Source organism: Stegastes partitus, unplaced genomic scaffold (assembly GCF_000690725.1).
Source record: "Stegastes partitus isolate 25-593 unplaced genomic scaffold, Stegastes_partitus-1.0.2 Scaffold37, whole genome shotgun sequence".
Taxonomy (NCBI): domain Eukaryota; kingdom Metazoa; phylum Chordata; class Actinopteri; family Pomacentridae; genus Stegastes; species Stegastes partitus.
This window is the reverse complement of record NW_007577768.1, coordinates 1,003,225-1,027,143: the sequence shown is the minus strand read 5'-3', so window position 1 is coordinate 1,027,143 and position 23,919 is coordinate 1,003,225. Positions and strand designations below refer to the sequence as shown.

Below are 23,919 nucleotides of genomic sequence, written 5' to 3'. Positions count from 1 at the left end.
TCGTGCGAGCTAACGTGTGAGCTAGCTAATAGAAAGACTGTCCCCAGCCATGCTAACGAGTCTGCTGGACGTAGCTGTAATATTGATGTTTTTGTGTTGGCAAAATTAAAAACGCCACCTAATTAAACAGCAGTGATAGTCTTCGTGTATTTCCACCTTATATTCCAGCCTGTGGTCCAAAACAATACACAGTAAGTCAACGAAAAACATGTATCATGTATGTTAAGGAGCATTTTGTTGGAAGTATCCTCGTGAAGTTGGTTAGCTAATTCACATGTTGTATCCTATTCATCATTACCTTACAATATTAGCTGTATGACAAAGCTGTGGCATGCCCTTTTTTAGGAAAACTGCTTAAAAATTTGGAATGACCAAAATATTTCTGAGTTTGTAAATCAAACTCATGTTGTAGCAGGTTAGTCAACTCACTCTGAAACATTTTCTCTTATTTTATGACTTTAAAATGATTATGTAGAAAGTCAAAGTTAAACCTGATGTCACACATTTTTAAAAAAAACTAATCTCACCATTTTTTTTTTTTTTTTATATGGTTCATAGTAAATAGAAAAGATTTTTGTTTTTATCTTTTTCTGGTCAGACATGGGTTTCCATATTCTTGCAATGCAGTAGGACTAAACAACTAATTAATGTCAAATAAACATAGCAATTTAAAACACTGGACTTAACAAATTATAAGGTTGCAATTTAGATTTTATTTTATGCAACATAGTGTTTAAAATGCCCTGCCAATGGTTTTACAATTCGCGTCATCCTCCCAGTGTGACAGTCACACTTTTGATGGTTTTTATTACACAGTCAATACTGAACTGAAGCTTCATTAGAAACAAAACAAAACACTGCTAATCAAAATGCAATATCTGCCAGAAAAAAAACTCAAAACACAATTAGACCCCAAAATTGTTTAGCCATACTCAACAGGAATGGTTTTGTTTTAGTGCACAGAAAAGTTCAGCAGTATTTTGTAGGCAGAACTGGGCTTCTATATGCGTGGGGTTCTGTACAGTATTTTTTCTGAGACCGCACTGAAAGCAGCTTTAATCTGTACATATTGGATCATCATTACATCTCTTAAAGACTTTCCCATACGTGCCTTTTATTTTCAAGGGATGCCTAATGCCAGCGCGAGGCCGAAGCACGGCAGGAGAACTCGAAGGCGACGGCGAGCGGACCCCGCCAGGAATGAGCTGGTTTCTAGCTCCTTGGAAAGTGCCCAGCAGTGTCTGTTCAGCCAAGATTATGGAACTGCGTTTGTACACTACCTCCTTGTTCTCAACCTTGCACCTGTGTTTAAGGACTTTGCAAGGGTAATCGCTGTTTACACTATTCTGAAAACCAGTGTTTGTACATTTTCTGCCAATCATTGTGCACACATAACCAGTCACAACAATTGCAGATACATTTGTCCACTTTCGCTGCTGCACAAAATGTTTAAATTTGGAACTCGGGTGTATGACATCTCCCTTTCAGGAGTCCTTCAGGTTCACTCTGTTTAAATGGGCTGAAGAGCTGGACTCAGTGGGTCGCATTCAGGACCTTTTTGACTGTTACGAACAAGCACTGGAACTGTACCCTGCCGATGAGGTCATCCTAAACAGTATGGGCGAACACCTGTTCAGGTATTGTTCTCTCCATTAATGATTCATGCTGTATGTGTGTTGTTAAGCACCTCTCCCATAGTTAGGGGATTTTCCATTATTTCATCATCTCATTCCACTTTGGCTCTCCTTTTGTTATCCAGAATGGGGTTTAGAGATGAAGCTGCAGGTCATTTCCACAAAGCCTTGAAGCTGAGACCAGACTTTCCAGAGGCCAGAGAGAACTTCTACCGCGTGGCCAACTGGCTGGTGGAGCGCTGGCATTTCCTCATGCTCAATGACCACGGGAGGAACCGGAAGTATCAGCAAGCCATTCAGAAGGCTGTTCATAACGGCTGCAACACTGTACTTGACATAGGTACTGGCACTGGAATCCTTGGGTGAGATATTATCCATTAGAATTTGGAAAGTTAGTGTAGCGTGATCCTTCAACACAAACACACACAGCAGATCTATTTTTTTGGCCTACGAAATGGGTTCTCTTGCACTGATTTCTGTTTTCTCTCTGTTAAGTATGTGCGCGAAGAAGGCAGGTGCTGCGGAGGTTTACGCCTGTGAGCTGTCGAAGACGATGTACGAACTGGCCTGCGAGGTGCTGACTGCTAACGGAATGGATGGAAGCATCAAGATCCTCCATATGAAGTCTCTAGATATGGAAGTGCCAAAAGACATCCCACACAGGTGTAATTTATACCTGAAATCCTCTTTGTTGACGCTCTGAGTGTTGCACAATACTTCAGTCAGTCTTATCACGCACTGCTCTGATGCTCATTGTTTTATAACACGTGTTTCCTCCCTGTGTAGAGTATCATTGGTGGTGACGGAGACAGTAGATGCAGGATTGTTTGGAGAGGGCATCATAGAGAGTCTCATTCACGCTTGGCACCACCTCCTGCTGCCCCCAAAGGTAACTCCAATTATTAAACACAAACATGGGACAGAAGACACGACGTTCTTAAGTTAAATGGTACATGCACTGCACTTATGTAGCACTCTTTTTTACAGTTTGCCTGTCTTTCACCTGTTTGCACACACTCACACACACACTGATTGCACTGTTCTACTTTGGCTTGGGGGCAAGGGCACATACATGCAAACTGCTAAACCTGCATTTAGTGGGCGCCTCATTCTGTAACCTTCATCCCAGCAGCCCCAGTATTAACATAGTCTGTTGCCATTTGCTGCTGACATACAGGGGTTCCATGTTCATAAAAATCCTAAAATAGAAATACAATCTGAAATTAATGAAATGATATTGATTATTTAAACACATACAGTTGTTAATGATGATGCCAGAAGAATGTTACAAACACTCAGAAACACTGTGGCTTGTAGTCTGACTCACCGGATGTAAGCTGCGAACACAAACCTGCCAGTGGCTGCTCATTACAGCCGATTTTGTCCCTTTTACAATCTGCCTGTTACCGTTTTTATAATGCGCTCCACTACGAGAGACGGCAACCTCCAGGCGAGCAACCTACAACTCTGACAATTTAAAGTTTTGCAGGGGATTAAGGTCATTTTTTCCCCCATTGGATTATCTGTTTTAATGACAGCGTGATCTCCCTGCATGCAAATGTTCCACCACAACAAATCCACTCGTCACTATTATGAAGGAACACTAAAGCTCCATCCTTCGCTTAGATCCGCCCATGGCGAGGGTGATTGGTTGAAAGGAATACAAAAAAAGCTAGGCTGCTTTTTTCCCCCTATAGCAAAATGACAGTGAGGTGCAGCCAGACCATTCTTTACTGCAGAATGGTTATGCATGCGCGACATGTGTGAGTAGTCACTGTTATGAATCAGGAGATGGTGTTACACACAATTTTGTGACCACCAGCAGGTGTTTATTTGCAATGTCTTCATGTGCTACAAACAGGAGCAGAGAAGAAGATGCTGATTCTGTGTCAGTCAGCAGCTGGGATGAGCCAGCCTTTATTTGAGGTCATCACTGGTGATCACTGGTAGTAAGACCCACCTGATGAGAGAACAAATAACTTATTTTTTTATATATTGAAAGAGCTCACAGTCTCCAAGACTGGAGACGGTGCTTCAGGTCATGAGGGCACCAAGAGCAGAAGGAGTGCTTGTTTCTTCAACATTCACATGATTGTGCACTTGGAATTAGTCCCCCAGGGTGAGACTGTCATGGCAGAGCTATACTGTAACATCCTGAGGTGTCTGAGGGAGAATATTTGGTGCAAACAACTGGAACTGTGGCGACATGGCCTGTGTGTGCTTCAGCTGTGTGTCCGTTCATATCACAGTACAGCACAGGTGTCTTGACCACAAACACACAACCATTGCTCTCCATCCATCATCGCTAGATTTGGTTTTCTGTAACTTTTCTGACATATGGTTAAAGTGAACAGCTGTACAGCTAATGAGTTCAATCATACATGCTCTTTGTTTAAACAAGTCTTGTGAAAGTTGGGTAACAAAGTACAGCTTGAGAGATTTTGTTATATTTTTTGGCATTTTGCCTTTTTATTTTGGACAGCAGCAATAGAGATAGACAGGAAATGAGGGGAAAGAGAGCAGGGGAAAGATCCGGCCATCCGGGAATCGAATTTGGATCTCACTGCTGATGGCATTTCATCCATGTGGTATGCACCCTCACCGCTCAGCTGTCGAGTCGGCCCTCAGTTTTATTTATATAGTGCCAAATCGCACCATATGTCAGGGCACTTTACATGATAAGGTCAAGACCTGCCAATATCATAGAGGGAAACAATGTTTTAGCATCTCAGAATACACAAGGGTGAAAGTTTTCTTTTTTACCAGGGAGCTGCTTTTTAAACGTCTGGTATTATGCTGGATCTAAGTATCAGGATGCTTGAGTTGCAGTAGGAGCTGTGACATTTAAACACAAACAGTAACTTATCAGTGGTGAACCCTGCAGTTAAATGTACGAGGTGTGTCAAAAAAGTTTCAGGACTGGTTTAATAAAAGATATATTTCAAATCCAAAATACAAACTACAAGTTTTCCTCTTTGAAGTAATCCCCCTGGAGTCTAACACACTTCCCCAGCCTTCTCTGCCACGCTGCCATGCACTCCTGGAAGGATTCTTCCGGGATCCTCCGCAGCTCCGTCATCACAGCCATCTTGATGTCGTCCACGTCTTCCAAACGGGTCCCCTTGATGACCCCCTTGACTTTGGGGAAGAGGAAAAAACCCCCACAGAGCCAGGTGGGGTGAGTAGGGAGGTTGCTCCAGCACAGAGATGTTCTTCTCATCCAGGAACTGTGGGATGCTCAGGGCATTGTGAGCAGGCGCGTTGTCATGGTGAAGCAACCACGACTTGTCCTGCCACAACTCCCGCACACTGAACAAAGCAAAACGCCGCAGGATCTCTTTGTAGACGTGCTGGTTGATCGTCTGAAGGGGAAAGCTGGTAGTTTGTAGTTTGGGTTTGAAACATATCTTTAGTGACACCAGTCCTGGAACTTCTCTGACACACCTCGTCGATGTATCCAGTTAGCTTTTGTGTTGTGTGGTAGTGAAATTAAAGGGTTCAATGCGATGTATAATTAGAAGCAAGTGTTTATTTTCCTTCAGAGGGGTGAGAATGAGTTTGGGGAACAGTCTGCCACAGGACGGGTCATCCCTGCTGGAGCCACTGTGTTCGGTATGGCTGTCGAATGCCTTGAGATCCGCCGGCATCACAGGTAGGCTCTAAAGTCCATCTGTATTCCTGTGAATAGACCTTTGTCCCTTCAGTGACCTCACATGCTTTTTTTTTGTTTTTATTCAGTCACTCCAGATTGTTCTGATACCACCTGGAGAACTCTGCTTCAGTTGTTTTGGACCAGCAGTGCACTCTGTCTGGATCCATCAGCAGATTACTCTGTCTTTTTTGTGCAGGCTCTGTGTGACAGAAGTGGGCGGTCTATCCATGGCCGGAGCCGGGGAGCTGCAGAGTCCGGTGAACTGCAGCTCCGAGCCAGATGACTCCATGGAGCCATACACTACAGAAAGACTCAGCAGACTGCCAGGAGGATATAAACCTCTCACAGAGCCATTCACAGCACTCAACATAGATTTCAACAATGTGCAGGTGAACAAAAACATCTCTGACAGCAGACGGTGGTAAACTCTTTGCGGGCTATGCTCAAAAAATCCCTTTGTGATATATTTAAATGCACAAAGGCACCATCGTATTAATGTGTCATGACTTTACTTAACTTTTGCATGTTCTTTGCGTCTAATACGTGGGTTTGTGAGAAATATTCTGAAATATATTCTGCAATTTTGCTCCCTTTAGTCAAACAGAATAATTTAAAAAAGACAAAAATAATTTACTTGACCATATTGCCATCAGTCCCATGAAACTAGCATATTGGCTGCCTCACAGGCTTAAATATTGCACATCAGAGACCCCTTATTTATTCAGCTACTGGCCTGCAGGGATCTTTCTCTATTTTATTAGCTCACAGTGCACACCTGGCTGTTTGGAGAAGAGGTGTTTACCAGCCACACATTACCTTGTAGGATCATTTGTTGAGATGCAACACTGAGATAATTTATCCATGCACAGGCAGTTGGGGCAGAATTTAAATATTATATGGAAAGTGATACAACTTTTCCTGTTGGATTACTTCTTTGCTTTCTTTGTCTTACTGAAATCTCCTGCACTTAAGATTGACACTGTTTTCATTATAATCACAAGCTTCACAACACCAGCAGACCTCGAAGTTTGTGAAAGTGTTGAATGTCAAATTTTTGTGCTTTTTAACTCAATATATAAGATAAGTACAGTTATTGTAAGGTGGAATTGCTGCAATGATGTGTCCTGTGATGCATACCGAGTTGCTTTTTGCCAAAGATTTGTATTCTTGTTGCCTAAAGCAGCAATGCGATACAGATCAAGTTTCAAACTGGTGTTACTCAGCTCAATCAAGAGCACCCATCAGCTTTAAAATTGGAGTAAAATCATACATGTAGTCGTGCTCAGATGTATTCATAACCTTCCATTAAAGAAAAGGCAAAATTCACAACAGTCACTCAAATAACTAGAAACTGAAGAAAGTAATAATAAATATAAATTTGCTAAATTATATTTTAGTGAAATAAGACATTGCTTTTGAATTGTGGTTGAGAAGAATAATTAAAGAAAACAAAACTGTCCCAGACAAATTAGAGCACTTTGCTGATGAGCAGTGGACCAAAATCCAAACACCTGTCAACAGGTGCAGAAGTCTGATTGAGAGTTACAGAAAACACTTGATTGCAGTGATTGGCTCAAAGGGTTGTTCGACAAAATATGAGTTTACAGGTCCCATCATGCTTGTTTGCTTCTTTTTTTGTTTTAATTTTTTTTAATATTTCTGTTGAACCACAATTCAAAAGCAATGTCATGATTTTCATTAAATTTTCATTTATTATTAATTTCGTCAATTTCAGCTTATTTCAGTGACAGCTGTTCTTTTCCTTCTGTAATGGGACGGTATGAATACATCTGAGGACGATGGCACACAATGTCAAATGCACACATATATTTTTACAACTCTTCTTGTGTGTTGACCAAACAAGCACATTGAGTTTGAAAAGTTACCAACAAGATTAATCAAATTCTCAAAGACCAGAGCAGTCACACAGCTAACCTTGATTTTATTTATGATTGACACCCCTGTCATAGCTCCGTTGTCCCTTTTGTGTATTTGGAACCTGCAGGAACTGGAGGGCCTGAGCTCCAGGGAGGTTCAAGAGATCCGGCTGCCCGTCACTCAGGAGGGCGCGCTGGACGCTCTGGCTGTGTGGTTCCAGCTTCATCTGGACGAGGAGAGCAGTCTGTCTACTGGACCTCAGGAGGACACCTGCTGGGAACAAGCCATCTACCCTGAGCACAGCGCCAAGGGTGAGACGCTAATAGACACGCAGAAGGCAACGTGTTCACTGCTTTGTAGTTTACTGTATCTACAATACTGTCTGCACGGATTTATCTGATGGTTCATTTTTAAGCAGCATGGTCAAGGTGCAGCATTTTTCTTTATCGTCATCGTTTCAAATTCTCTTGAATCTAGCACGTTTATAAAACTGTACGTACTGCTCAGCTTCAATTCTCTTTAGCGTTTTCTGTGTTATATCCGATGAGGGCAGGGTGCGTTATAGACTACACTGTTTGAATTATTAAACTTTTAAATAATGCCAGGAGTGCTATAGGAGATGTTTTATATGGTAATTATTTTTCCTATTTTAATATTTTCTGAGAATTATTCACTGTAATAGATAACAGCACATAAAGATTTAGCTCCCTGAAATTCTGGGGGAGAAAAAAAAAATGACAGTTTAAAAATTACAATACATTTACTGACATTTTAAACCTGTTCTGCGAAGACCCATTAAAGAAATACAGTATTGTCCCAAATGAATATAGCGCAAGTTTTATGACCTTTAAGGCTTACAATAAAGCTATTATACCACAGTAAAATGGATACTACGTTATACTAAAACTGTCGAGACCTTCAAAAAGTTTAAATGGCTTTCCGAGCATTGACTTAAGTTTTCCAAAATGTCCCTAAAGGCAAATGCATATGCTTTACTTTGCCGTCCTCACCCACTGTGAGCTTAACAGCCACTGACATTAGAAGACATGTTCCAGTTGGCATTGCGGTACATCATCTTTCAGACAGGGCTCAACAGCATTTCACCGCGCCGCTAATTGGCGAGGGCAGCCTCGAGGGAGCCGCCACCTTTCCCGGTGATCACCAACATCCGTTTCCCGGCTGCTGTGACGTGTGCGCCGTGATCGCCTGTGACACTCTTTAGTGTTCATGAAATTCTTATAGGCAATAAATATGCATTTTTCCCAAATGCCTCAGACGAGCGGCGCGCTGACATGAAGACGTGAACAGATGTTATTCCTGCAGGAATCCCCTCTCTGCCTGGTCCCCTGAATCTCATTTCTCTGTTGGATTTGCTCTCCGTTCTACTCTCCTCTTTGCTTTATATGTTTGCCTTTCTTCCGTGTGCCTTTCCTGCATTTTTACAACGATGTGAGAGTGTTTTCAGGGCTGCCTCTTCCATGCTACCTTTTACAATTTAAAGCATGACATCACGAAAAACAATATTTCTGGTTTTATTGTTCATTTTCTGTGTCTATTGCTGTACACCATGTTTAGAGAAACCTCTTTGTTCTATCCACATATCTTTAGAGATAGATGTCTGTTGATTTTTTTACACTAGTGCCAATGCAGTGCTTAAGATTTGTTACTCATACCAACACAATACTTTGATACTTTAAGAAATATGAAACTTTCTTTTATTTGCGAGCAGCCGTACAAGAACAAAAAGGTTGGCAATAAAAATCATAAAAAACTAAATGTACTTACATTTACCTTTTTATGGGGGAGTCCCTTTTTTTTTGGCAATGTGCATGAATATATCCAAGGATTGATGTTAGCTACATATTCTGAGAAGCCCGCAGTACTTTTACTTTGCATTTCATTCATCCATTCATTATCTTAATCTGCTTTATCACGTGGAAGGTGGCTGGAGCCAATCCCAGCTGACACTGGGGGAGAGGTGGGGTACACCCTGGACAGTTTGCCAGTTCACGTTGCATTTCAATCGGGACAAATGCATACATTTTTTAATGAAACCAGGAACTTTCTACCTATTGTTATCCATTTTTGAAGCATTTTATGACAAATACACAAAACTACAAATCTTTCAAATGCCAGTTTTCAGTCGTTGACAGCACTTGATACCGTGAACAATATTTAATTTGTACCAAAGAAGTGTTAAGTTTTGAGGCCGTTATTGTAGTATAATCAGACCAAGTCCATATTTTTCCTTGTTTACTCTTCAGGTTTTGTCTTGAAGAAAGGAGACGAGCTGATAGTTGAAGTCTCCTGCCGGGATGCTTACCTGAGGCTGTGCAGCGTTGCTGTCCTGAGGGATGGGCATAAAATCCATCTGGACAAGCATGTGGATTCACAATACTCTGGAAACCCAAACCCAGAGGCAGAACTGTGCAGCGCACTCGCATGTCTTCAGACTGATCAGAGTCAAACTAAAGACTTTTGTGTGTTGGAATGTTCAGAAATGGCTCTCCTGAACAACCAGGAGTACCATCAGAGTTTCAGCACCGCGTTAGCCAAACTCATCTCCCAGCTGAAGGTAAAATGCCGAAACCAAGAGCAAGAATCCGTTTTCCAGTCTGACCCTGCCGTCTCTGCAAACTGCAGCAGCCTGCTCTATGTGCTGGATGTGTCGGAGGGCTTCTCCCTGCTCTCCCTCATCGCTGCCAGCCAAGGTCATGTGAAAGCTTACAGCTCCATGGAAAAGAACAAGCAACAGGAAGTGCTTAAGAGACTGGCTCGCTCCAGCAATATCTCAGAACAGCATCTGGAGTTCTGGCTCAACCACATGGAGGACGAGCAGGGGATGCTGCAGAGGCCGTCCAGGGAGAAGCTGTGGAGCGCCATCATCCTGGACTGTGTAGAAACCTGCGGTCTCATAAGACAGAAGCTGATGGAGAAAGCTTCACTGGCCAGGTAGGCAGAAGCTGCTTCACTTGTGTTTATTTGATTTGTAATTTTGGTTATCATTTTAGCGCTATAGTTCTAGATATTCTAGATATTTCAGCAATATTTCTGTTATTTAGGTGTCTGCTGGAGGAAGGAGGTCGAATTTTCCCAGCCAAGATCGTGGTGTACGGTATGCTGGTGGAGTCCGATATATTGCTACTGGAAAGTGCTGTGCAGGGTCAGGAGCCAACGCTAGGATTCAATATTGCTCCTTTCATCAACCAGTTCACTGTAAGTACACCAGAAAAGTCTGCCATGCATAAAGGTGAACTTGTATGTAAAGGGTTTTACTCTAGTAACTACTACACATTGCAGGGTTTGCAGTGAGAAGGGTACATCTTGAGTACCAGAGTAAAACAGAGGAGGTGATGGTGTACTGGCCTGCAGATCATCAACCGCCAGTTGCACGACAATTTCTCCTCTATTCAATAAACGTGACATTGAATTTAAAATGAGAAAAATAAGATTGAGTACTTTGAAGTTCCTAAAAAACATGGCATGAAGTGTCACTGTGCTGTTAACCTTAATAATTATGTCGGCTTTAATAGTGATTGTTAAACTGTGTGTGGCAACAGACTGTATGTGGAGGACAGATGTAGTCTGCGGGGCCAAAACAGTGAAGCAAAGTGGGAATGCCTTATACCTGCATTCTTTCTAACCACCAGCAGGGGGCGACTCTTTCGATTGTCTGATTGTATGGAAGTCTATGAGAAAACTACTACTTCTTCCTCGATTTGTTTCCTCAGTAAATGTTTTCCAAATGAGTTAATGGTCTCATTTGCCGGTTTGCAAGACTATGAATACAGCATGGAGGTCATTTTGTAAGTTATAATCCTGTATAGAGTAAAATGAATATTAAAGCAGGATGTGTTTTTATGGCGAGGCCACCTTTTGATTGACAGGTCACTACCGTATCGCTGTGTGTTGTGTCTTTGAGGTCTCATTCAGATTCCTGCCTGCTCGTCACATCCAGTTTCAATTTGAGAAAAACTGTAGTTCACAAAGCAATGAGTTCATCAAATGTATGGCACACATCTGAAGCAGTGACTGGTTCGAAGAAGCAAGTAAAAGTGTCCCGCTGAAGGACACTGCAGCCTCATTTTCACAGTGACCTTTATTCACCTTTGCATTCGTAATGGACGTCACATATTGACTAGTTGAATCCAGTTTGGTTTTCAGTGTGTATGATATATAGGTAACAGCGACTGCTTGTAGAAATAATGTTAAACAGGATGAAGAGGGCACTTACATTTCTGGTCCACACAGGAGACATGAAAGTATTTTTTCTATACTAGAAAAAGTCCCTTTTTGTTGCAGTTTTTTCTGAACCAAATTCACGGTATCCAAAAAGCAAATATTAGCTGTGCATTGGTATCGGTATCGACCTCAAAAATGCTTTATCAGTCGTGCTTTTGTACACAGACTGTGTGCGTTATACTCCAGACTATATATCCAGACCTACTTTTTTTTAATGGATGAAGCAACATTTTAAATTCACTATATTAGAACTTTTTCCACGAATGATTGACAGTTACATTAATAGGAGGTTAATGACATTACCGTTGCACTGTGAGCATAATTATTTCTATTATAAAATGTCTTCTTTCATCTTACACTGATTTAAAATATAAAATCCACAATAACTCACAGCAAATCACATTAAAACCACATTGACCAGCTTAAACTTTGTCAGTCTTTAATAACAAAAGTTGCGAAATCTTCCCTTGTATATCTCAGGCTGCTCGTATCTCGTATTCTGTCTTATGTTCCTGACGCAACACTCAATTCTGACAGTTCTCACATACAGTATGCTGTGTTTGTAAGCTTGCATCATTCACATTCATAGATTGTACATCAGGTGCAAATAATGTTTCTGGGGTTTCGGTAAATATGACTGACGCATGGCGCGCTACTATAAAAGCCGAAAAAAAAAATCAGACCCACTGTACGTCCAGTTGTATTTTCTATCATTTATGGGCTTTTCTTTTGTTAAACAAGTAGTTCACGTAGAATACTAAGGTCCAGGACTGTGTTTTCTGTATTCCTCTTTGATGTGTGCTCCCCAGCTGCGTTAAAGAAGCTGCACTCTTCCTTTGAATTCTTTTTCTTTATTTGGTCTGGAAATTATCTTTTTTTTTTTTTTTTTTTCTCCAGCATCATGTTTGTGCTCTAATTTCGCAGGAATCTCATGGGATGGTCGTTTGTTTTAGCAGATGCTGTCTTTGAAGCCCTCAGTGGAGGGCACTTCCTCGCACAACTGTCACACAAGACACAACACACAGCTTGGCCCAAAGACATTCCTACCTGAATCCATCAGTACACATTACATCAAGCACATCAAACAGTGGGCTCTGAGGTCTACACAACTGTGACAGGGAGGAGGAAAGATTCTTTTGTTCTGAAGTGAAAGGAAACAAGGGCACTTTCTCTGCCGCCACTTTGGTTTCTCTGTCGGCTTTAAAGTGTGCTGTCCTGCAGCCGCTGCCTGTTTCTCAGGTTTCAGAGAGGCTCAGGTGGAAGATTTAATCTGTGACTGAGTGATTACCTCCCGACACTGCCGATTAAAACCTAATTTGGATAAATTCTGGCATCTGTGAAAGAGTGCCGGCATCAAATGTGAGTCGGCTTCATACTATTAATATGCTGCGGTGTTCCTCGTATTTTTTTCAATCTCAGCACTTTAACCCAAGTCATCTAAACTTTAACTTGTCTTCTAAAAGAAATAGGCGGTTTTCTTTTACTAAAATAGAATAAATAAGTCGTTCCATTTTCTTTACCTCAACAGTACTGACAATGTCAAGAAGAAGTTCCTATTTTGTCTTCTTCCAGCAGCTCACTAACCCTGTGTTTATATATTATGTCCTTTAGGTACCGGTCCACGTGTTTCTGGACTTTTCCACGCTGGAGTGCAGACATCTCAGTGAGTCTGTGGAGCTCTTTGTTCTCGATCTGATGGATACCAACGCAAACTACACCAACAGAGAAGTCAAGGTGAGGCATGCGAAGCCCCCCTTAGTGGTGCTAACATGACTGGAACCAGCAGAATTAAACTGTCACCTGTTCAGTTTGATGGTAGAACAGCGCTGAGCTCCCAAAACTTACATTTATGCATTAACTCTGCCAATGTAGTTCAGAAATCCCAGAGCTGCTCACATGAACATGGAGCCAAAAAAATAGAAACGAGTCAAACCTACAAAAACATCTCCCTACAAACTTCTAACCTTACTTACTTTACAGCTTTGCTTTTTTTTTTTTTTGGTCCTATGTGAATTCAGCCCAAAACCCACTTTTTGAACATTCAGAAATAAAACTTTACGGAACTGTCTGTTGTGGTGCACGAACATGTTTTTGGACACTCATCTTCACAAAGTTCTAACATTCACTCAGCGATCTAAAGTGAGATTTGATACTGATTAATCCCAGGAATCCAAGCCGTTACCCTTAACACATAAATATTAAAATGCAAAGAATGAAAATAGCTAACGGCTGAATTAAAAAAGAACCGTGAGCTCATTTGAATTTTTTGTGTGGGGAAAAAAGCAAAACATGACCAGTGACCTACAACTGACAGAGCATGTCAACATCTGAGTGTTCATATGTGCCATCATACATCGTGTAAACCCTCCATCTTTGTTTCACAGCTCCAGGCTACGTCTGCAGGCAGAATAACTGCAATCCCCTTCTGGTATCAAATCTACCTGGACCAGGAGATCAGTGTCAGCACCCTGAACCAGAACTCTCACTGGAAGCAGGCCGCTGTTGTTCTGCAGCAGCCCCTGGAGGTACGAGCCGGGGAGTGGGTCGGACTCGCCGTGAAGATTCACAAAAGCACCATCTCCATTTCGGCCCATATACTGAACACACCCGCGCAGATGGAGTAATATTCACTTACATTCTAGCTAGTTTTATTTTAATACATTTTAGGTCAAACTGAGACTTGTCTGTGGGGAAATGTAAGAAATACAACATATTCCAGTTCTGTATTATTTCAAGACTTCCCTTCACCAATGTCAGTTTACATGCTAACCAGTCAAATTTCCAACTTTTTCCAGACACGTGTGGAGGTTTCTGTTTAAAAGAGAGAGATTTAGTAGCAGCCTGCATGAAAAAACCCTTGTAGGTGTCATTGGGAAGATGATATTTTGCATATTGTGCTATAAGGTCATAGGACAATTATAATTTGTACTTATGAATATCATAATTCTAAGTATATATTATAAATCTTATAGTTCCTCGATTATGGATGCAGATGTTTTTGTAAAGATGTTTGTTGGTGTAAAAGAAGAGTTCACCAATAAATGTGTCATTTTCTTAATAAATGCAAGAAAGAAAAGAAATGAAAGTTAATCCGGTTTATTGACAAGGCCGTCAGAGATGGAGTTAAATCAAAATGTGAAACATTTACATCAGATGTGATGTCATCCTGTCCGTTTTATTTTTTTTTTTAAAAAGAAAAGAAAGATCATGTAAGGCAATGCAACATGCTCGAGCTGGACATGATGCAGATCTGATTCATTGATGTACTTTCCGACACACACCGACATCCTAAACTTTACATTAATCATGTCAATATCCCTGCACAAATCCATGTAAGTCAAACAAAAACAAGAGCTTGTAAAATCTATAGGGGAAAAAATGGCTTAGGTGCAACAGCTGCAAAGTTATTCCAGCTTCAAGGCTAAAAAGGATGGAAAACATCTCATCAAATAAAACTGATCCTGAAATATAAATGCTGAACTGATATAGTGGACAGACTAGTTCCACGGCACATATAACAAGGCATCTGAGAAGACTAGTGAATGAATTGAAACACTATAGAGTAAGCTATATGCAGTAGAGCACTGATAGGAATCTACTTCAGTGTGCTGATTGTATTGTTTCAGACTGAATTGTGTACACTTCTTCATACTTGGACTGCACTTATAGTATGTAATCAAACCCTTGTGAAATACACTGTATTTGTATCGATACTGTATTGATAGTACGCTGTCAACTAGGACACATCTCTCAGCAGGCACAGCTCAAACCTACTCAAACCTACACCGTTTCATTTTTCCACTCTAACAGTTTGCATCCCAAAAAATGTGTTGCCTCTGCTTTTTCCCCCCCTGCAATAAAGAATACACATTTACTAGCTAGGACAAAAATATTTTGAATATCTAATGTGCTTTTAGTGTTATAGAATTGCATTTATGACAACTTATTTCAATTGATAGCCTCTACAAACCAAAACACAATGTGAAGAAAATGCTTGTATTTTAAAAATTGCATATTTCTCTCTCCCTCTCTCTCTCTCTCATCTATCACATCTGAGATCATGACATGACCCAACACATAAAATTATGTAATAATTTCCTACATGGAAAACATCTCTGATTTTCACTCAGACTTCTGCAGAAGTCATGTACTCTCTCATATCAGGAAACACAGTCAGTGTTTCACACACATCAGTACACAGACCGGGTTCTTTGAGGAAAAGAATACTTTTGGGGATGCATGTTAAAACTGACTGTATGTCTTTCCCAATTAAAACGGATTCTAAAAGCCTGCTGAGCCAAACAATTCTCTAGTTCAACATGAAACAACGTAAAATGCATGTCATCTACACGTCTCTTAGTGCCATGTCTTCACCGAACATTCTTGGAGCTGTCACTGGCAGAGAGGTCCATTTGGTTTTGCATTTGTTGGCGAACTTCTGCTATTACTTGGTTGATGTGCCCTTTTAAACGAGTTTGTTGTTCTGCTTGTGTCAGTAATGTCTAAAGGAACATGGCCAGGCTGTATCTGGGTCCTGCCCAACCGTATCTGGTAGAGTCTGTGACACCAGCATGAACTAGGTGATCACGATGAGATCTGCCTCTGCCGGCTCTTTGGTTTGGTCGGTCCTTTCTTCGTCCTGGGCTTCTTCAGGTCTGGCCTCATACCCTTCATCCCACAGGGCTGAGCCGAGCCCAGCGGGCGCCGACAAGGAGTGCGGTGTGAGGGTTTTGCCAAGGCCCTGATACTGACCTTTAGGAGACACTGGGTTGGATGCTGCTTCAGTGATGGCGTCTTGGGACCCTGAAGACAGCAGGCCGGAACGCTCGCCATCATTTTGTGCCTCACCAAAGTAGGACTTCCTGGGACGGCCCATGACTGTTCTCCCTGTCAATGTGGACAGAAAATGTCTTTGAACTGTTTTAAATATTGGAGAATGTCAGCAACACCTTCTTAGAAAGGAAAGCTGTTTGAGTACACCAGCAGACGGGGGACACATACCAACATTGCGGACTTGTTCAGAAATGTCTGCTCTGACATCAGAGATGTCCCACATTGCCATGAAAGAGTCGAAGCAAGAGCCTTCCTCAGCCTCCTGGATGTAGGGTTTGTAGGTGAAGCTGAAGTGATGGGCGATGGCAGCGAGAAACATCTCTACGCAGATGATGAAATCCTGAAGGAAGCAGGACATTTTGGTCTTTCAGCTGCATTTCACATTTATGAGGTCAAACAGAACTTTATCGCTCCGTTGACTCTAACAAACTCATTTATTCCCACACATTCGTATTATTTGTTTAACTAGGTACACTTTATACTACCTGTAAGCCAGTTGCTACAGCTTCCACACTTTGCCAGTCCCAAGTGCGTTTCTCTGAGATAATGCCCACTTTTACCAGCAAAGCAATGAGCACAGCTTGCCTGGGAAAGTTGGGAAAAGTAACACAACTTTCAAGTCATCAGCACATGCAGTTCATCCACGCAAATTAAAAGCAGCTCATGGAAAGTATGTTCTTTAAAAAATGTCCAGGTCATGTTATGAAGTCTGAACACACTGAGATTTACCAGAAAGAGACGAACACCACCATTTTGACACACAGGAATTTGCCCACGGGTTTGATTGGACTCAGTTCCTCTCTCAGAGCTCTGTAGAACAGCACCAGGCAGTACATCGCAAACTGGATTAAAAGAAGACAGAGAGGGAAATCTGGTTAAAAACAGGGTGCTTGTGACAACTTTAGGAGCATCTCCTAATGTGCTACCAGAATCTAATATATGATACAGTTCTTACTTCAAGCAAATTATGTTTTGTCGCATTTAATAAAATAAAAACCAGCAGCGTAATTACCAGCTGTGACATATTGTTGAAGATGACCAGGTACGTCCAGGCATTTTTTGAGCTAAAATTGCCTTCATCATACACTCCACACAGCTGACAGATTCTAGGAAGGAAAAGAAAGAAGTGCAGCAGACATCAATACAAACAGTAAATATAATTTGACTGTTTTGTTTTTTGTTAAACCATGAATGTAAAGCAGAGTTTACTTACAAAGCAATAACTGTTGTGACCGGTCTTACCACCGTGTACTGCAAAACTCCAAGTTTGCATCTCAGCAGTAAAACCCTGCAGAGAAGATGTATCACGTGAATTAGAAGTGAAGGATTTAAAAACAACTACTTTTCTGATGTCAGTAAAATCCGCAGAATGTAAGATCAAACCCAACAACTAAAGGCCCTAAGAAATATGGTGAGTAGACCCTTGAGACAAGTTTAACGACATGATTCAACACTAAACTGCCTAATTTTCCCAAACAGCTACTCAATCACGGCCTATTATAGAATGCAACAATACTGTAGAGATTTGAAAGATTTAACGGAACAACAGCATAAAACACAAAGTTTTTCACACGAGACAGATGCTTTTGGTTTTCAGGGAATTGTTTTGTTTTTACATGAGGATCGGTTTCTCATGTAACAACTACTCTGGACTAAATTAACAGCGCACAGGAATGTTAACCAATTACTGATGTTGCCTGACTGAAGCTAATGTAAAACTGGTGACTGTTGTTGACTTGTTTACTTCAAGAAGAGACATGATTCAATATTGGGACAAACTTGAAGTGCATGAACAAGAAACAAAAATGTCACCTTTTCTTTTCTTCTGTATTACAAACACCCAACTGAAAGGCAATACTTTCAAAAGGGATACCCTAAGTCAGGGGTGTCAAACTCCGGTCCTCGAGGGCCACAATCCTGCATGTTTTAGATGTTTCCCTCTTCCAACACACCTGATTCAAATGATCAGCTCATCATCAAGCTCTGCAGAAGCCTGATCACCATCCTGATCATTTGAATCAGGTGTGTTGGAAGATGGAAACATCTAAAACATGCAGGATTGCGGCCCTCGAGGACCGGATGTCGACACCCCTGCCCTAAGTGCTTCAGTAGAGGGTAACTGGACTTCTTTTCTGCTGTTTAAGACATTTTACCTCTAAAATAAGAGGCTACCTCGGTTCTAACGGACTTAAGGTGTGAATGGTGGTGACACTGTGTGGGAATGGATCTCACTACTATATTATAAGTACCTGATGAGTGATGTCATAGACTCCCTGCCCTGTTTAGATGGCTCAACATAGATGACTTCCTTAACTCCTCTCTCAAGCAATCTGTCCAACCACCTTCAATCATCCCCACGTAGTTTCACCACCATTCACACCTTGAGTCATGTGCGTCTCAGGTTGTTAACTACCCTTGAGTCATGTGAACTGGTGGTGATAATAAATACCGATTGACACACTTTGGATTACTATGATCTGGATGACTAAGAATCTACACAGACGTTAAAACGGATGATGTTGTTTTCCTTCAGTAAATGCAAGAAGGCGGAACTATGCTATTAAAAAGCAGATTAAATCTTTAATTTGATGAGACGGTAAGACAGTATAACTAAGGCCAGTAAAGCTGACAAAGCATGAAGGCCAATAATTGACGAATATCTCTTATACGCCACATTTCCAAGCAGTGTTGAATGTAGCCGAGCATTGTAACATCAATTAACCAGTTAAAAAGTAACAGTTGGAGAGCGTCATAGGAGGCCCTCGGGGGTTTTATGAATACGAGTTCCTGTTGTAAAAGTGTTATTATTCTGAAGGCTACTCACTCTCCCATTGGCCATGGAGGGCAGCAGCAGAGAGGAGGCAGGTGTTTCTGCTGCTCCTGGACCTCCAGCATCATCACCAGGCTCGGGTACTGATTTTCCAGGTAGTTAAGCAAGAAGGTCATGAAGTTGTAGATGACATACGCCTCGTAGCACTCTCTGCATGTGTCCACGTAAATTGCTATACCGGGGTATTTCAGTGCAATCCACTGAAGGACAAAATGTGATGGATTACAGGGGAAGATGAGAAAATATATCATTGTCAAATGCGTCGGATATATTGTCTTGAATGTACTACTTGTAGGCAAAAATTGCTTTTTTAAAATAGCTGTGATTCTTTCCGTACAGACATTTTACCTCAGTCTATACAAATAATGTGTATAATGGCTTTATAATAATGTTGCACAACTCACACTGTCCAAGCTGTAGATTGGGACCATCCATAATATCCTAATAGAAAAAAAGACAGACTCTTAAAAACCCGTTTCAGACTGTTACTCACGACTTACACGATTGTTGACGTCTTTACCTGATGATAGGTTTCTGAAGCTCCGGCTGAGTGTAGTGAACCAGATGCTGGAGGATGCCCCATAATGATATGGGGATGGTCATGAAGACAAATATCCCAGCAATGAACCATGCTTTGTTATGAGTGCCGACCTGCCAATACATAAAAAGAAACAGTTAAAAAGAATGAACATTAACCTTGTTTATGCGGTTAAACAATTTGACTATGCAGTTTAATCTTTTAACTTTTAATATAAAGTTAGTCAGTGGTGGATGGAAAATTTAGCTGCTTTGTTCTAGTACAAAAATACTTCATTCAAGTCCTGCATGTAACGGAACATCCAGAAGTGTGATCAGCAACATGTGCTCAGAGTATCAAACATAATTAAAGTGCAATGTGTGTTCACTGATGTGTTAATAATTATTTTCAAGTTGATCAAAAAAAATCTTTGTCTAAAATGCAGTTACGGCAGCTTCAGTGTGAAGCATAAAAACTGAACAAGAAACTTCTGTTTATAAATGAAATCAACATGTTTGAATATTGAAGAATCTTAAGGCAAAAGTAAAGTATTTTGTATAAGAATGAGCATCAAGACAAGATAGACTGAGGCAGATTGATACACTAAAATCTTAAAGATAGAGAGGTTTGTTTGTTTTAAAAACTCTTATTGTACATTATACAATATGATATTCTTATTGCACTAGTGGATTTTCTGACTTTCTTAAAAAACAAAATAAGACTTTCAAGTGTCAGTGACAACATAAAAGGATCTAATGAAGACATTTTGTAATGAGCAATACATCATGTTTCATAAGGTACTTTCATGTGACTTTTTATGACTCGAGAGAACTAATCTGTAACTAATGTCGAAAATAAGTAGTTCACAATTATATTTAAGTGCAGTACTTGAGTAGCCAGTGAATTAGTAAACAGGTCACCGGTGTTAAACCAGCAGGGATCCCAGAACCAAAATGAAGCAACATGTCAATCACACCCATCGACTGAACTGACCTCTGACTTCTGCAGCTCCCAGATACACAACGGCAGGACGACTAATAGCAACAAGATATACAGCACCACGACCAGCGGCCGAATCCATCTTCTCCAGTTCCCACAGGAACAAGGCATCTTGTCATGAAGACGCTGCAGGGCCTTTAACACCGGCCGCTGATCCGGTGACAAAACACTTTAACTCGTCTGAGCAACGCTGCTAAGGCTTCAGGTATCCAACGTTAGTTTCGCATTTTTGCACTATAAACGGCTCTCTGCGACCTGAAACAACTCCTGCCTGGTGTATATGTAGGCTAACTGCTTCGCTAATGTTAAGTTTCATTCATTTGATAACGGCCGGTGGATAATTAACAGCTTATATGACTCGGTTGTAAAAAAGCAGATTGCTAGCGTTAGCTCGTCAGCTGATTCACCATGTAAACAAACGGTGCTGGTTGTCCATGCTGCCTGAGTCGTCGAAAGTCGCTGGGTAACAGTTAAATAAAATTAACACACATACGTAGATCGAATGGCTACATAAATATAAACATAAGTGTCTCTACAGCCGGTTGTGGGCGAAAGTTTCCAAAGAAATAATTGTTGTTGAGCTGTACTTCCTGTTTGTTCTTCAACTATAGTCCCGCCCCCAGTCTTTAATCTGATTGGTCACATTGAGGCAATTAGCCAATCACAATGAGAGTATTGTATCTAGTTTGGTTGCACTGCAATCGCATTGACCAGCTGATCTGTGCTTTGGCCACCAGATGGCAATGTGAATTAACAATTATAAGGACATCGGGCCTGAAACAGTGTATAATGTATGGCAGTAGTCTGAAAACGGATGCACAAACTGTCTGTAGATGACATTCAGACCTTCCAGACTTTGAGTAGATGTGGCTTATTCATTCAGTTGTTGGGCTACATTGAAATGTATTCACAGGCCTATCAGATAACATGTAGGACAGAAAAGCATTGTTGGAAAAAAAAAATCTAAATGAAGTTGAACAAAAACATTCCAGAGAAAAAGCATGCACAAAACTGGCTTATTTTGCTATATTTAGACAGAACTACAATGTATCAGAGAAATAAACATGCCTGTTTTTGCTTGAACTCATTTTACTTGAATACTATTCGCTGCCATTTTTGTTTTATTTGTCTAAGTGGTTGCTTTTAAGGCCAAGCCAAATATCAGCTTTTTTTTTGTCACTGTTTGGCAGTATTCAGTACCAAAAAAGCTCTATTTGACCCTCACAACTCTAAAAAACCTACTTGATGATTGTGACAAAACTCAGTGTAACATATTGAAGTGTAGCATTTGTGCAGCATGCAATCCATTGTACAGCGTCTTATTTATCACAATCAAGGTCGATCACACTTTATGGACTTAAGCATGATTTTATACATAATATTTAGTTGTTGGGGTTTTTTTGGTCCCTTGTCAAAAAACAAAAACCTTCAACAGGTACTGCAAGACCTATTGATTGTTTTCCATAAAATACTGTTGAGGTAAAAATATCCAACATACATTGATAATACCTGTTCACAATCTTTCAAAGGCTGTTTTTGCAATGCGCACAAATTTTCCTGGTTTCTTGAGTGTTTTTGTTTCATCTAAATGATAAATAGTAAGAAACCATCAGAACCTTCTTTTTACCTTTTCCTCCTGTGTGCATGTGTACGCGCCAACGCTTGAGTGTGTCTCTGTATATATGTGTTCTTTTCCTGTAAAATGAGGGGAGGCAGAACTTTCCTTTCTGTTGCACCATGTCTCTACTGCCCCACAGTCACAGAAATCACTGGTTGTTGCAGGACAGATTGTTCATGAATTTTGAATTGATCCTTTTGGCTTTTATGAATTAGAAATAGTCTTTGCCACAAGTTGTGCAAGCGAGTGCCATGGTGGATAGCTCCGAGGGATTGCCATGCAAAGTGGCATACAGGGTACAGCCATGTAAGGGCAGGGTAGATAAACATATGTTGTGTTTGATCAGACCTAAAAACACATTTTAGCATAAAGGATGTGGCGTCCATCAAGTCTCACTTTATTATTGCCATATATGTGGGGGTTTAGTAACTCGTACAGTGTGTACCTTGTTGGAAACACACATAAATGGAACAAACAGAATGGATCGGTCTGAAGAATAATAATAATCAATGCAGAACAAAGGAGGAGACATACTGTCTGATTCCTGAGCTACAATGCAATCAGCCAAAGTGCACCTCCTTTGTCAAAGGAATACACAAGACTGCAATTGTTCAACAATTACTTATTTATCCTAATATGTCTGCCATAGGCCTTTGTGTCAGGAAATGTTCAGACCCACTGAGGGTGCTGACTCCAGTTCATCACTGATGTTGTTTAGGAACAACAGCTTGAATGTGATGGAGTTGATGAAGCTCCTCAAAGTCACTTCAGGTATGTCTGGTAGTATTTTATATGTTTTTTTTTTTAAGCCAACAAATCCCATTAAAAAACCAAAGCCAACAACGAGTTGACATGTTGTGCATTGACCCACTGTTATACCATATACTGTCCTGTCCTTTGGCTAACTTGAACTGTTTACTGCTTTATTTTTCTTGGATTAAAAAGCCAAGACATGAGACACAAATCGACCAGAAGTCTCCAATGTAAAAAAAAAGAACAAAATAGATCGTTCAGTTGATATTTTATCCTCCTACAGCTTTACCTTTTTAGCTTTTCTTGCTTTCATTTTTGTAATGCAACATCCATGCTGCTTATTTTCTTTCATCCACTCCCTACTGTAGTGCTTTTTATTTTCAAATTCCATCCATTTTTTCCCATGTTGTGGTTTATGTGTTGAAAATAAATGTAATTTATTGTTAAGAACACTTGTTTGGGGCCAGTTTCCCTCTGTGCTTGTTTTGAAATCCAGCCCTGGGCTCTCATCATTGGTCATAGAGTGAAAATGCTGAAGAAACTGTTGCTGTTCACTAAATTAATATTCTCTTTCAGAAATAAAAAGATATGTTTTGTATATTTACATGTACTAGATGCTGGACTTTAAGCTGAAATCACTTTTGAGCAATATTTCCCTCACCTTAAATACTTAAATAGATGTTGTAAGTGAAACATGGCAAAACCTGACGGTACCCAATTTTCTGAAGTAGCAATCGATTATTCTTTTAATCTATATGATCTGAAATGGAAAACAGAAAACGACAAATTACTATGGAAAAAAATTACTATGCAACATTTTACTGCCACTTTTGGGCCTTCAAAATAAAAGAGTAAGAAATTAAGCTGGACATAACAGACAGAAATGTACAGTATTTATGTAATGCATTTTTTTCCTCTGTAAACATCTTAGGAACACAACATGGTGTCAACAACAGTGTATCA

At 40.6% G+C, this 23,919-nt stretch overlaps 2 protein-coding genes across 2 annotated transcripts; one reads left to right on the top strand and one right to left on the bottom strand.

Annotated features, from left to right (window-relative positions):
- prmt9 (protein arginine methyltransferase 9) lies at positions 1-14,591 on the top strand. The gene is made up of 13 exons (XM_008302776.1): positions 1-191; positions 1,126-1,325; positions 1,489-1,637; positions 1,760-1,996; positions 2,130-2,297; positions 2,421-2,523; positions 5,177-5,286; positions 5,483-5,675; positions 7,292-7,475; positions 9,429-10,116; positions 10,227-10,380; positions 13,018-13,140; positions 13,791-14,591. The coding sequence occupies exons 2-13, from the start codon at positions 1,128-1,130 to the stop codon at positions 14,028-14,030; spliced, it is 2,547 nt and encodes an 848-aa protein (XP_008300998.1). The 5' UTR covers positions 1-191; positions 1,126-1,127; the 3' UTR covers positions 14,031-14,591.
- On the bottom strand, positions 14,487-21,177 carry tmem184c (transmembrane protein 184C). Its single transcript, XM_008302785.1, has 10 exons — positions 20,580-21,177; positions 19,590-19,720; positions 19,474-19,510; positions 19,064-19,269; positions 17,453-17,527; positions 17,252-17,345; positions 16,969-17,081; positions 16,725-16,824; positions 16,408-16,579; positions 14,487-16,293 (listed from the first exon to the last, which is right to left on the bottom strand). Exons 1-10 carry the CDS (start codon positions 20,694-20,696, stop codon positions 15,983-15,985), a joined length of 1,356 nt encoding a protein of 451 aa, XP_008301007.1. The 5' UTR covers positions 20,697-21,177; the 3' UTR covers positions 14,487-15,982.
- Between the last annotated feature and the right edge of the window lie 2,742 nt (positions 21,178-23,919).

What these genes read in the sequence shown, in the direction of transcription:
- tmem184c (XM_008302785.1), bottom strand. Translation starts at nt 20,696, where the DNA reads ATGCCTTGTTCCTGTGGGAACTGGAGAAGATGGATTCGGCCGCTGGTC. An exon ending in GGGAGCTGCAGAAGTCAGAG is followed by an intron (nt 19,721 to 20,579) that starts GTCAGTTCAGTC and finishes ATGTATTGGCAG; the next exon opens with GTCGGCACTCATAACAAAGC. An exon ending in CAATCTACAGCTTGGACAGT is followed by an intron (nt 19,270 to 19,473) that starts GTGAGTTGTGCA and finishes TTTGTCCTTCAG; the next exon opens with TGGATTGCACTGAAATACCC.
- prmt9 (XM_008302776.1), top strand. Translation starts at nt 1,128, where the DNA reads ATGCCTAATGCCAGCGCGAGGCCGAAGCACGGCAGGAGAACTCGAAGG. An exon ending in GAGATCCGCCGGCATCACAG is followed by an intron (nt 5,287 to 5,482) that starts GTAGGCTCTAAA and finishes TTTTTTGTGCAG; the next exon opens with GCTCTGTGTGACAGAAGTGG. An exon ending in CCCTGAGCACAGCGCCAAGG is followed by an intron (nt 7,476 to 9,428) that starts GTGAGACGCTAA and finishes TTTACTCTTCAG; the next exon opens with GTTTTGTCTTGAAGAAAGGA.